Source organism: Tachysurus vachellii, chromosome 11 (assembly GCF_030014155.1).
Source record: "Tachysurus vachellii isolate PV-2020 chromosome 11, HZAU_Pvac_v1, whole genome shotgun sequence".
In the NCBI taxonomy this organism is placed as follows: Eukaryota; Metazoa; Chordata; class Actinopteri; order Siluriformes; family Bagridae; genus Tachysurus; species Tachysurus vachellii.
Window position 1 is genome coordinate 17,633,907 of NC_083470.1, and position 13,654 is coordinate 17,647,560.

Consider the following 13,654-nt stretch of genomic DNA (forward strand, 5'->3'; position numbering starts at 1 on the left):
AGTTGTAGCATATGCTATCTTTTTAAGGGAGCATACCAGATCTATAGGGCTTTCCCTTTGGGGGAACTGCAACAGGCAGCCTGCTTCCTCTTGAAAAGTCTCCTACTGGTCAGTCGTATGTTATTCTTAACTGGAAAATAGCTTTAGGTGAAAGTTTCAGTATGAATTAGGGACACTGGGGCTACAACGACACTTAACAGTTTGAAAATAGCCTGGATTATTTTTCTTTGTAACATGTCGCTTGTTCTGCTTATGCTGATCATAAATTTAATATACAGCTAACAGAATGTTATGTCTGCTATGGCTATCCAGGGTGTTGTGCTTCACAATGTTTTCTTTATTTGTTCACAGTGTGAGAGAAGGTTGTTTTTATGCGTTTGTGTTTTGAGTCTCTTTGCACGCGTATATATTTTTACAAATCACCATGCAGAGCTGGATTTCATTCAAGCAGTTTTTATTTTTTTAACTTTATTTTTTGTTGTTTTTTTGTTATTTTTATTTTTATTATTTTTTACTGGCACAGTGATGCTAGTGCTATTGATGCTAGTGCTAGATGCTATTGATGAGGTACCTACATCAATCTGATTTATTGATTATAAATACATTTTTGATCAGTATAAGTACTTTTTTATGTGGAATCCACATACAGATTTATGTGGAATCCACATACAGTCCTCACTGAAATCATTGGAACAGCAAGGCAAAGTGCTATTCACTAAAGAAGTATGACATAATATATTGGAATGTCAAAGCATGTAACATACTGAATGCAACAACTTTTTTAAAAGTTAATTTTTTTAGTGCAGTTATAGAAAATTATTGTTTTAATAGTGGCTATAAATAACATTTTGAGATTATTGGGGTTCTGTTTTAGGCGAACCATATTTTTTTCATATTTCACATTTAATTGTTATTGTTTGTTTGTTTTATGTGTACAGGTGAGTTTCTGGGTAGTGAGAGAGATACTGACAGCACAGACACTGAAGATCCGTGCTGAGATTTTGAGCCACTTCATCAAAATCGCTAAGGTGAGACATCACCTTGTCAAATAAATTTTGTTAAAGTAAAACATTTTTTTTCAAAAACTTTATTTTTTTATAACCCAGTCTAGAAAGGAACCGATCTTTAACTCCTTTGAGCTAAGCCTGTCTGTGCCTGACATTTATGGCTGTGTGAACAGCCATGTGTTGTTACAGGATTAACGAGCTTCCTGCTAGACATTTGACGGGCACCAAAAACATGCAGACCTGAGTCTGATCTAAATATTCTAAACATTCTCCTAATGAATCTGAGACTTCTCAAGTAAATCATGACTGATTTTTTAAAATATTTTTTATGGAGCTCTTCTAATAACAAGATTAAGATTAAGATAAATGTCTTGGAGATTAGAGGTCTTGGAGTTGTTTAAACAACTCTAGTTTTTATATACCCCACCTGGTATGGTAGACAATATCCTTGAAAAACAATTACTTTTTTATTTTTTTTCTAATGTTTCTCTTTAGATTATTTATTGAAATAAGCACATACAATACTCTCCCTTTTGTATTTTTACTTTACTAGTCATAAAACACATTGTATTATCCCACATGGTGCATTTAACAGCTGTCAAGGCATGATTTTTTTTTAATTGAATTAATTTTTTTTAACCAAAATGGAGATTTTTATTTTTTTGCCTATATTTTCCATTTTTGTAGTTGCACATTTTGCCTCACAGAGGAAGGATAGACAACCATATGCAGTTGCTGCATTAACCTCTTCCTCCCTGTTAGCTCCAACTTCTTAATGACCAAAACAGATGGCAAGAAACTTTTTCAACAAAAACTGTTCAGAAAGACTTTGCTGTTTAAACATGAGAAAGGGCAAAAGCATGACATCATCTGTGTGCAAGAGTGAGAGTGAAGGCTCTCTGCTGTTAGCAAATGTTAGTAAATCATATCAAAAAGGCAGGATTACAAAATATTTTCCTTCAAAACAGACCAACCATCTACTTTGTAAGACTGAGTTAAAGTTCATTCTTAAGCTCTACATATATAAAAGGAAGTGTAATTTCCCAAATTTTCAATTTTAAACTAATTGATTTCTTACCCTGTTAGTTTGAAAGGGGCAAAAGCTTGACATATTCAGTTTAAATAAAGGAAAATCTTTAGAAAAAGAAAGCTTATGAAATGTTGAAGGTTGTATCTAGCCTTAGATAAGCAGAGTTGGAAGAGATTGAAACAAAAATAACTTGTATAAAAATGACTCATTTCTGGTTTGGGGGAAAAAATTAACTCTCAACTAACCCGAGACTTTTGGAAATTGGGCTATATTTACATGTGAGCTAAGTGTAACTCGCCTCTACAGAGATGGTATTATTCCAAAAGTAAATATAAACTTTTACTATTCCGGAAGTTATGCAAGTTATGTACTGTATGCATATGAGTTTGTATAATAGAGACATTGTTCCTTCTGAAGATCTAACGGAGCTCTACATTTTCTAAAGGAAAATTGAAAACATACATTGTTTGGCAGATAAATCCTTGATTCTCAACTGTAACCTAGACTTTAACTGATTAGATTTTGTGATCCAAACAGGGTGAAGGTCACCCTTGAGTCTAATGCAATCGCTTTTCTTCTATTGCTTTCTTTATCTTTCAAGTATAATTTACGGATATTGACTTCCTGTTGTCTTAAGGGCACATAGAATTAACAAGAAAATTGGCATTATTTTATTTATTCAATATAAATTAATTTAAAGCACACTGTAAAATACACTGCGTCTCTCACACACGTGCACACAATGTGACTTCATGACCTCAAACTTCATGACCTACGTAAATTAAGTTGTGTATAACTGCACAACATATAAAATACAGTGCAAAATGTCTAAGACCTAGTGCTACTTTTAAGGATGCTGAATAATGAGATGTTATATATTGAACTATTCATTAATATATTGGCAATGTTACTAGACTCCTACATAGTTTTTTTCTTGTTTTTTTTATTACAATTTTATAAATTTTCAATTTTATATTACAACCCAGATGTTTTTAGGCTTAATGGCAAATGTGTGTGCCTAAAGCCAGTAGTCAAAATACTATTGAAAATAAAGTCTGAATATGACTCTAAACAAAGAGGCCAAGTGTGAAATTTTCTAAATGTAAATATTAACAAAACATTTGGAATTATATTGCTAAATCTAAATATGGCACATATGCTCATATATCAGTTAACGATAAAGGTTAATTCCAGTATTGGATCCAGCAATGTACTGGATTCTGTATTGTATTTGAGCTCTTAATGACCATCATTTTTATGTGCTGTAGATGTTAGATGCTTTTTCTTCTTGCTGTAATTCCATTGATTTTTTATGTATTTTTCTTGTTCATGTCTCTGCAGAAACTGCTGGAGCTAAATAACCTGCACTCTTTGGTGTCTGTGGTGTCAGCCTTACAGAGCGCACCAATCTTCAGACTGAGCAAGACCTGGACAGTAGGAAAACAATCTCTTTTTTGTGTGATTTTTGTTTACATTTTCTCTTCCAAATGACAGTTCATTTCATAGGTGTGTTATACAGTACAGTCTAACTGTATAGTTAGAAGTAAAAAAACAACAGTTTAAAAAGATTTTAGACAACTATATCAGTTGGATATTTTGCATAAACATTTAGGGACAATACTGAAGAGAGAAAACCCATCTTGTGCTCTTCAGAACTCATGTAGGTACCTTGTCCCTCAGAAAGGTTGTAATAAGAGAGATGCAATACATGGGGTTTTGCTGCAGTCGCAGCCACATACACTTTATTAGAAACACCTGTACACCTGATTATTCATGCAATCATCTAATCAGTCAATTAGGTGGCAGCAGTTCAGTCAATAAAATCATGCAGATAGGAGTCAGCAGCTTTGGTTAAAGTTCACAACAACCATCAGTATTTGGGAAAATATGATCTAAGTGATTTTGACAGTGGCATGTTTGTTGGTGCCAGATGGTTGGGTTGAGTATTTTTATAACTTATCATCTGGGATTTCCACATGAAACAATCTCTGCTATTAGTCTCAACCATTAGATTGCATAAACGGTACCAATGGTGCTTCCGTCTTAAGGCGAGCCTTAAAATCTGAGATTTTTTTCTTAACACACACGTTTCAGCTTTTACACTTTAAGTATTGTGGACAATTTGCATCCCTTTATGGCAACAATTTTCCATTTCAATTTTCTAATTTCTATTACTAACATAATAATACATCATATCACACATCAAATATAATCTCAATCTGGTTTCATAAACATGACAGTGAGTACAGTGTTCTTCAGTGGTTCTTCAGATTTGAATTTTGAAATCTGAACATTTTATTTTTATTTGGTAGAGTGGTACAGCATGAAAGTGCAGCCAGAATATCCAGGAAATGTGTGATGCAATCATGTCAACATGGACCAGAATCCATGTTTCCAACATCTTTGCAGAATACATGTATTTACAGTAGAACTGAGACCTTACCTAGTATTAGTATAGTGTTTACACGTTAATTCACCAAACCCTTTGTTAAAGTAGTCATCTAACCTCATGCTGTCTTGAAGATATGAAAGTCTGAATGTTGAAACCTTGCCTGTGTTTCCAGCCTCAAAACCAGGCGTTCACAATTATAATCTTTCTCCAGTGAGCAACTGATCTCAAGTGGTCCCATTTATATGTCTGTTTTTGATATTTGTGGTCCATTCCTAGCCTTTTCTGAAATGTTCCTTCAAGCCAAAATGGTCTGCTATATCTGCTGTCAACAATCCTATCATACTCAGTGCCACACATTCTCAGTGAATTTTATTTCATATAGCTGAACTGTTCAGCCTGCTTCAATATTGGGGAACTCTTTTCTGAGTTCAGAGTGAGTCCAAGCATTTAAATGTGTGCAAGAAAACCGGCCTGCTCCTTTGTGGCCTACACAGTGATTAAAATATGGCAGTATTATTATGTCTCTGGCTTCAGACTCAAACTACTTTGCTGTTTTAACATTGATAATAATATTTGGACCTGGATTACACAACCCACAAAGTAGCATACAAAACCTCACCCATCCTCCACCTTGGTGCCTCTGGCCACATCACTGTTATGCTAATGGAATCACACAGACCCCTGGTGAAGTTCACCAAACCAGTTCAGAGGCAGGTACAAGTGTGGACAGAAGGCGCATCATCATCACTGCAGGTCTGCTTTAACACCATACACTGGGACATGTTTAAGCAGGCAGACACTTATAACCAGGACATCAACATCCAGGAATATGCAGTGTCAGTCACTGCCTACATCAACAAATGCACCAAATCACCACAGGGGCCAATCAGAAAAGATGACCGAGGGGAAAGGTCTACAGACTACCGAGGGCTCAGAACAACAGTTGATGACGAGAAACTGTCTTGTGGAATTAAAAAGCCAAACAGCTGTTGAATAAAAATATAGGCCATAACTTCAGGGACAGCAGAGATACAAGGAGCCTGTGGCAGGGGAATCAGACCATCACAGACTACACCCCCCACTACAGAACTGTGACAATGACATCTCTCTGCTGAATGACCTTAACAAAATCTTTGCACGCTTTCAAGCAAACAACACCACATCTGTGCAGAAGACACCACCCCCTCTTGATGACCAGGCACTTCTCCAAGATCAACATGCACAAAGCTGCTGGACCAGACAACATACCTGGTCGGGTGATAAAGGACTGTGCAGAGGAGCCCAAAGATGTCCTCACAGATATCTTTAACATCTCTCTGAACCAGGCTGTTGTACCTACAGTCTTCAAAGCTACCACAATTATACTTTTATCTGACATCATGATAAAATGTTTTGAATAGTTAGTCATGCAACTCGATGTGCTTCTGGCTGTATTTTCAATGGAAGACCACAGGCTGTTTGGGTTGGTTTGAGTACAGGTACACCCCAAGGATGCATGCTCAGCCCCCTGCTCTTTACCCTGCTGACCCATGACTGCACACCAAAGTACAGCACCAACCTCTTTGTGAAGTTTGCGAATGACTTGACTGTGGATGGTCTCATCACCAACAACAATAAGACCAAATAGAGGACAGAAGTAAACTGACTGGCCACGTGGTGCAGGGACAGTAATCTCTCCTTAAATGTGAAGAAGACAAAGGGGATTATTGTTGACTTCCAGAGAGTGCACACACAACACCCTCTTCTGACCATCAACAGTGCTGCTGTGGAGAAGGTGTACAGCACCAAGTTTCTGGTTGTGCAAATAAACGAGGACCTCTCCTGGACCAGCAACACCTCAACACTAGCCAAGAAAGTGCAGAAATGCCTCCATTTCCTTTGAAATCTGAAAAGAGCCAGAGTCCCAGTACCCATCATGGAAACTCTGCCATATTGGAGGGTTTTTGAGCATGAACCGCCTTTTTAAGGTCATGCCACAGCATCTCAATAGGATTCAGCTCATGACTTTGACTAGGCCACTCAATTCTTCATTTTGTTTTTCTTCTGCCATTCAGAAGAGGACTTGCTGGTGTTTTTTGGATCATTGTCCTGCTGCAGAACCCAAGTTCGCTTCAGCTTGAGGTCACAAACAGATGGCTGCACGTTGTCCTTTAGGATTTTTTGGTAGACAGCAGAACTCATGGTTCCATTTATCACAGTAAGTCTTCCAGGTCCTCAAGCAGCAACAGCCCCAGACCATCACACTACCACCACCATATTTTACTGTTTTTTTTTATGAAATGCAGTGTTACTTTTATGCCAGATGTAATGGGGGACACGCCTTCCAAAAATCTCAACTTTTGTCTCATCAGTCCACAGAATATTTTCCCCAAAAGTCTTGGGCATCATCAGGATGTTTTTTTGGCAAATCTGAGATGAGCCTTTGTTCTTTTTGCTCAGCAACGGTTTTCGTCTTGGAACTCTGCCATGCAGGCCATTTTTGCCCAGTCTCTTTCTTATGGTGGAGTCATGAACCTTAACTGTAAGGCAAGTGAGGCCTGCAATTCTTTGGATGTGGGTGAGGGGTCTTTTGTGGCATCTTGGATAAATTGTCGCTGTGCACGGCCAGCCACTCCTGGGAAGGTTCACCAGTGTTCCATGTTTTCACCATTTGTAGATAATGGCTCTCACTGTGGTTTACTGGAGTCCCAACGCTTTAGTAATGGCTTTATAACCTTTTCCAGAGTGATAGAGCTCAATTACTTACTTTCTCATGTGTTCCTGAATTTCTTTGGATCTCGGCATGATGTGTATCTTTTGAGGATCTTTTGGTCTACTTCACTTTGTCAGTCAGGTCTTATTTAAGTGATTTCTTGATTGCAAACAGGTGTGGCAGTAATCAGGCCTGGGTGTGGCTAGAGAAATTGAACTCAGGTGTGTTATATAATGTGTGTGTGTGTGTGTGTGTGTGTGTGTGTGTGTGTGTGTGTGTGTGTGTGTGTATGTATATATATCTCAATTGAGGTTTAGGTTCCTTGCTCAAGGGTCCAGCATGGCCAGGTTTTTGAACCTGGGATTTGAACTAGCAAACTTTTGATCAATAGGCCAACACCTTAACCATTGAGCTACCACATCCCCCAATATAACTAAATATCTACGTAAATAAATAAATAAACAAACAAACAAAAGAAACTGGAAAAATAAAATAATAAATATATATATATTTATATATTATATTATAATAAATATATACACATACATATATATATATATATATATATATATATATATATATATATATATATATATATATATATATATATACAGTGTACAATATATACACAATGTAACTCCAAGTCAATCACACTTCTGTGAATCTGTGAAATCAAACTGCCCACTTAGGAAGCAACACTGATTGACAATCAATTTCACATGCTGTTGTGCAAATGGAATAGACAACAGGTGGAAATTATAGGCAATTAGCAAGACAGCAGTTGGTGACCACAGACCACTTCTCAGTTCCTATGCTTTCTGGCTGAAGTGTTGGTCACTTTTGAATGCTGGCGTTGCTTTCACTCTAGTGGTAGCATGAGACAGAGTCTACAACCCACACAAGTGGCTCAGGTAGTGCAGCTCATCCAGGGTTGCACGGCGCTACCAAGAGACAAGCCAGTACATCAGGAGACGTGGAGGAGGCTGTAGGAGGGCAACAACCCAGCAGCAGGACCGCTACCTCCGCCTTTGTGCAAGGAGGAACAGGAGGAGCACTGCCAGAGCCCTGCAGGCCACAAATGTGCATGTGTCTGCTCAAACGGTCAGAAACAGACTCCATGAGGTTGGTATGTGGGCCCGATGTCCACAGGTGGGTGTTGTGCTTACAGCCCAACACCGGGCAGGATGTTTGGCATTTGCCAGAGAACACCAAGATTGGCAAATTCGCCACTGGCACCCTGTGCTCTTCACAGATGAAAGCAGGTTCACACTGAGCACATGTGACAGATGTGACAGAGTCTGGAGACGCCGTGGAGAACATTCTGCTTCCTCCAGCATGACCGGTTTGACAGTGGGTCAGTAATGGTTTAGGGTGGCATTTCTTTGGAGGGCCGCACAGCCCTCCATGTGCTTGCCAGAGGTAGCCTGACTGCCATTAGGTACCGAGATGAGATCCTCAGACCCCTTGTGAGATCATATGCCGGTGTGGTTGGCCCTGGGTTCCTCCTAATGCAAGACAATGCTAGACCTCATGTGGCTGGAGTGTGTCAGCAGTTCCTGCAAGAAGAGGGCATTGATGCTATGGACTGGCGCGCCCGTTCCCCAGACCTGAGTCCAATTGAGCAAATCTTGGACATCATGTCTCGCTCCATCCACCAATACCATTATATATAATGCATACATATTATTATTATTATTATTATTATTAGTAGTAGTAGTAGTAGTAGTAGTAGTGGTACAGTTAGTCCACTAAGCCAAATTGTTTTTTCAAAAAAAATAAGCGGATACTCATATAAAACCCATCATACAACAATCTGCATGTGGAATGTAGATTATAAAAGTGCAATGAGACATGCACACACACATCGGGTCAGCAGTTTCCATAGTGATGTGCAGTTATAAGACTATATATGCTTTAAATATCCAGCCATGAAATAATAGTGGTTCACTTTTTTGCTTGAAATGATATTTCATAGCATTGTCATAATATTGTTCTTTCCACACAAAGTAAAAGCTATTTGATTTATAGCTCATTTTCATTTTCATACCATAGTTCTTTCCACTGATTTTAAGTACAGACAGCTCTCCACCACATCCTCTTTTTCCATCTTCCACTAAAGTGGTGAAGGAAAGAATTCAGAATAGGGTCCATTCAAATGTTTCGCTTTGGGCCAATAATTCCAGATGAAAAGTAGGAGTTGTGCATTTTCATAATGGTCAATGAATGACGATTCAAAAAACCAGGTTACTTTGAAGTATATTATTTGGGTCTTAATATTTAATGGCAGTATTAATGGTTGTATTATTAGTAACATGTACATATTCAGGCAAATACAGTGATATAAAAATGAGAAATAAAACCATTATTCTATATTAATAATAAAATGTTAATAATATTTTGTGTATAACATTATAGAGCACAGCACCAGGCATCGTTTCCTCAGTATTCAACATGAACCCAAATCTTAAATCTAAATTCTGTCCTTTTCTCAGTTACTGAATTTGTTTTTCGGCCCAGTGGGGTTTTGAGTTTGAACAGAGAATAATTGTATGTTATCAATTTAACTACTGTAGTTTAACTATAACTTTGAGGTGGATATGGCAAAACATCTGATAATAAGGAATGTTACATGTTAATACAGCATATTTTTCTTCCAGTTTTTAGTAACCTTCTCTTTTGGTTCTGAGTTATCACAGAAACTGCACTGGTCAATTTTAATGCCTAATGCTGAGTACACATTACATAGATTTGAAAGTCTCAGAAGTTTTTTATTTTATTTATTTTATTTATTTATCCTTTTAGTCTATACAACTTTAATAACTGTTCACTTAAACTATTTTGTATTATTAAGGCAGTGGAGAAAAAAAATACTTATCAAGCACTATTCTTTCTCTCTAGCGCGTATAATTTTCCTGCTGGATTTGATGCAAATTTTCCCTCAAAATCATCACATGACAATGCCATAGTTTAACCATATAAAGCCTTTAACAAATATTGTCTTAAAGCTAGACTATACTTCTTGAAATCTCAGTGAGAACACAAGGTCTGTGTGTGGTGAGCAGAAGCACATGTGCAGATAATCCAAATACCTGTCAAAGGGTGGGATATATTAGGTAGCAAGTGAACAGTCAGTTCTCAAAGTTGGTATGTTGGAAGCAGGAAAAATGGGCAAGTGTAAGGATCTGAGTGTCATGGATAAGGCCCAAATTATGATGGATAGACTGGGTCAGAGCAGTTCCAGTACTTTCACTTTAATTCTTGATAAAGCAATCTACTGAGTTCATATGAGTAATGCAATGAAGGGTATGCCTTTCAGTATGGTTGGTTTTCACCATGAAATGCATTTTTGTCCCAAGTGTGATTGCTTTTATTCTTTTCCCTGATAAGCCTGGATTTCACAAATCACAAGACAATTTTGAGACTTTTAGACTGTTCTCTACATGCTCCCAGACTTTCAGTTTTGCAGAATTTGACTGAATCTGAGCAAAAAGTATACACTTTAGAATTAATCCTGGCTGGTTTGAGCTGGCAGGTAGGATTGCATAACTCAACTTTTACAGCTATGGGCAGAAAAGCAGCTCAGAATTCACAACAAATCAATAGTAGAAAGTAGAAATAATAGTAAATATAATAGTAGAAAATATAATAGTAGGAATAGTAGAAAGAATCTGGGTTCCTTAGTCTTGTTGTATGCAGTTTATATACTGTATTTATATATTAATTTATATATTCAAGTCAAGAAGCTTTTATTGTCATTTCAACCATGTAGCTGTTACAGTACACAGTGAAATGAGACAACGTTTCTCCCGGACCATGGTGCTACATAAAACAAAGACAGAGCTAAGGACTTAGTAAGTAGTCTGTGCATCTGTGCAACCTGGTGCAAACAGTGCAGGACAAAAGACAAAAAAGACAGTGCAGGACAAATGACATTACACAATAGACAATACAGTGATGCCTCGAGATACGAGTTTAATTCGTTCCGTGACTTTGCTCGTATCTCAAATTGCTCGTATCTTAAAGCAATTTTCCCCGTTTAAATGAATTGAAATCCCATTAGTCCGTTCCAGCTCGCAAAATTCCACTCCAGTTGTTTTGTTTGTGTTTTGAATATGAAAAATGTACAGTACCTGTATATATAAATGACAAATATTGTATAAAAACATACAGTAATAAAAGAGAATGTTAAAAAAAATAAACTGGTTTTACCTTACGGAAGATGCACACGGAGGTTGAGGGAGGAGTAAACAGGAGGAATTTTGTAGTACGTACACTTTCGCTTTCGTTCACCTACTCGCTACTGTACACTCTTAATGCTACTTTACACTTAAATGGAACTTAAGTAAACTTCACTAAAATTAATCGCACAAGTTAAAATTTTGGGGGGGCACGGTGGCTTAGTGGTTAGCACGTTCGCCTTACACCTCCAGGGTTGGGGGTTCGATTCCCGCCTCCGCTTTGTGTGTGTGGAGTTTGCATGTTCTCCCCGTGCCTCGGGGGTTTCCTCCAGGTACTCCAGTTTCCTCCCCCGGTCCAAAGACATGCATGGTAGGTTAATTGGCATCTCTGGAAAATTGTCCGTAGTGTGTGATTGCGTGAGTGAATGAGAGTGTGTGTGTGTGCCCTGCGATGGGTTGGCACTCCGTCCAGGGTGTATCCTGCCTTGATGCCCAATGACGCCTGAGATAGGCACAGGCTCCCCGTGACCCGAGGTAGTTCGGATAAGCGGTAGAAGATGAATGAATGAATGAATGAATGAAGTTAAAAAATTTTTAACGGATCCAAAGCTTAAAACGGATCCGAAAATTACGGATCCGCAGATGGCACCTCACGCAGTGCCTTTGCGACTCTCCATAGAAAATGAATGACTTCCTGTTTATCGGCCGTCGTTTGTCGTGTGCAGTGGAAAGGCGGCTTTAACCGAGTGAGACGCGGGAAGCTGAGGCGGGGGAAACAGAGCACACGTGGTTGTTGGGATCTTTGTTTCGGCGGCGGTGGCTCGGATGCTCGTATCTCAAGACAAAAATTTGGTCGAATCACAGCTCATATCTCAAAAAATTCGTATGTCAAAGCACTCGTATCTCGAGGCATCACTGTACACAAAAACATTGCCGACCAGTGTCTGTACTGTACTGACCATACTGTATGTTCAAACAGTATTACGTGTGCGGAAATACTGGAATGAACATATTAGTATTATACTGTAGCAGCAGTTACAGTATTTTGCAAAACAGTAATCGACTGAAATGAGACAGCATGTGCAAAGAGCAGAAAGTGTGCAAAACAGCATGTAAACAGTATATACATGTTATACATTTTTTTATTGTGTCACTACCAAAAAACACTTTTTCAGCAGAGAAATCATCTCCTACTAAAAACCAGTGCACTTCTTTTGGTTTTGAATAGCTCATCAGTCGAAAGGACAAAACCACTTTTGAGAAGCTGGACTTCTTGACATCAAAAGAAGAAAACTACACTCGGATGAGAGTGCACATCAAGTCCCTCAAAATGGTTCCCTGCATCCCTTATCTGGGTGAGTCAGTACAAATAATGTATATGGGTGATTTATGGATGCCTTGTTTATAACCTCACTGTGGATCTGGTGCTGCTGAATCAATTTTTTTTTTGGGTAATGCTGACAGGTTTACTTAATGAATATGCATGCTTTCACGCTGATGTTCTTCAGTGGCATTAGTCTTTTCACTGGTTAGCAGGGTCCACTTTAGATTCTTCTGCTTTATATCAAGTGTGTGCTTGTAAACACCCTAGGCTTTTCACTAGATTTGAACATTTAATCAGTGGTTAGTTTAGGATTTTTTCATAATCTTTCAATGTAAATAATAGGTTATGCATTGAGTTTTAAATGCCAGAGAAATAAATCTTTCCCTATTAATAGGAACATATACTTTTGTTTTCCATTGCCACAAAATCATTTAAACTTTTACACTCATTTAAAAATATATATATAATAATTACCATATTCTTGACTGGTGGGATCACTTGATTCACTTGAAATCAATAATTCACCCTCTGAATTATTGATTTCAAGTGAATCAAGTGATCCCACCAGTCAAGAATATGGTAATTATTATATATATATTTTTAAATGAGTGTAAAAGTTTAAATGATTTTCATTCATTTTTCAGCCATTGTAACCATTTAAACTCCAAATAGCATTGGAACTTTTTACTTATCCATTTCAGTAATTGCACTGATACCATAAGAAGTTAAATAACACCAGTATTGTGCCTCCTTATCTATGCCATAGATAATGACTACTACACCCACACCCACAACACCTGTCGATGGTATTTTCATACTCTGTGTGTATGTGGAATAGAGCAGACAGAGACGTACAGTGTTAGCGGGATTCTTGTACGCTGGGATTTAAAGACAAATTAATCTGTCATGAAAATTTGGTAGAGAGTACTGGCAACAGATCAGATGAATGCCTTCATTGAATTTATCCAAAACCAACAACCTGCTGTGAAACCTCTTTAGCTCAATGAAGCATTACTCATGCTTCCTCATTT

The 13,654-nt window shown here is 37.8% G+C and overlaps 1 protein-coding gene across 2 annotated transcripts in view; it reads left to right on the forward strand.

Annotated features, from left to right (window-relative positions):
• The window catches only part of ralgps1 (Ral GEF with PH domain and SH3 binding motif 1), a 97,269-nt gene that overhangs the window by 33,115 nt on the left and 50,500 nt on the right, over positions 1 to 13,654 (forward strand). For both annotated transcript variants that reach the window (XR_009649159.1, XM_060880680.1), the window contains exons 6-8: positions 939 to 1,028; positions 3,379 to 3,471; positions 12,528 to 12,654. Coding sequence is in view for 1 of the 2 variants with exons in the window: in XM_060880680.1 (XP_060736663.1) it covers positions 939 to 1,028; positions 3,379 to 3,471; positions 12,528 to 12,654 (310 nt within the window). In the remaining variant the exon portion in view is untranslated. The remainder of the gene's footprint in view (positions 1 to 938; positions 1,029 to 3,378; positions 3,472 to 12,527; positions 12,655 to 13,654) is intronic.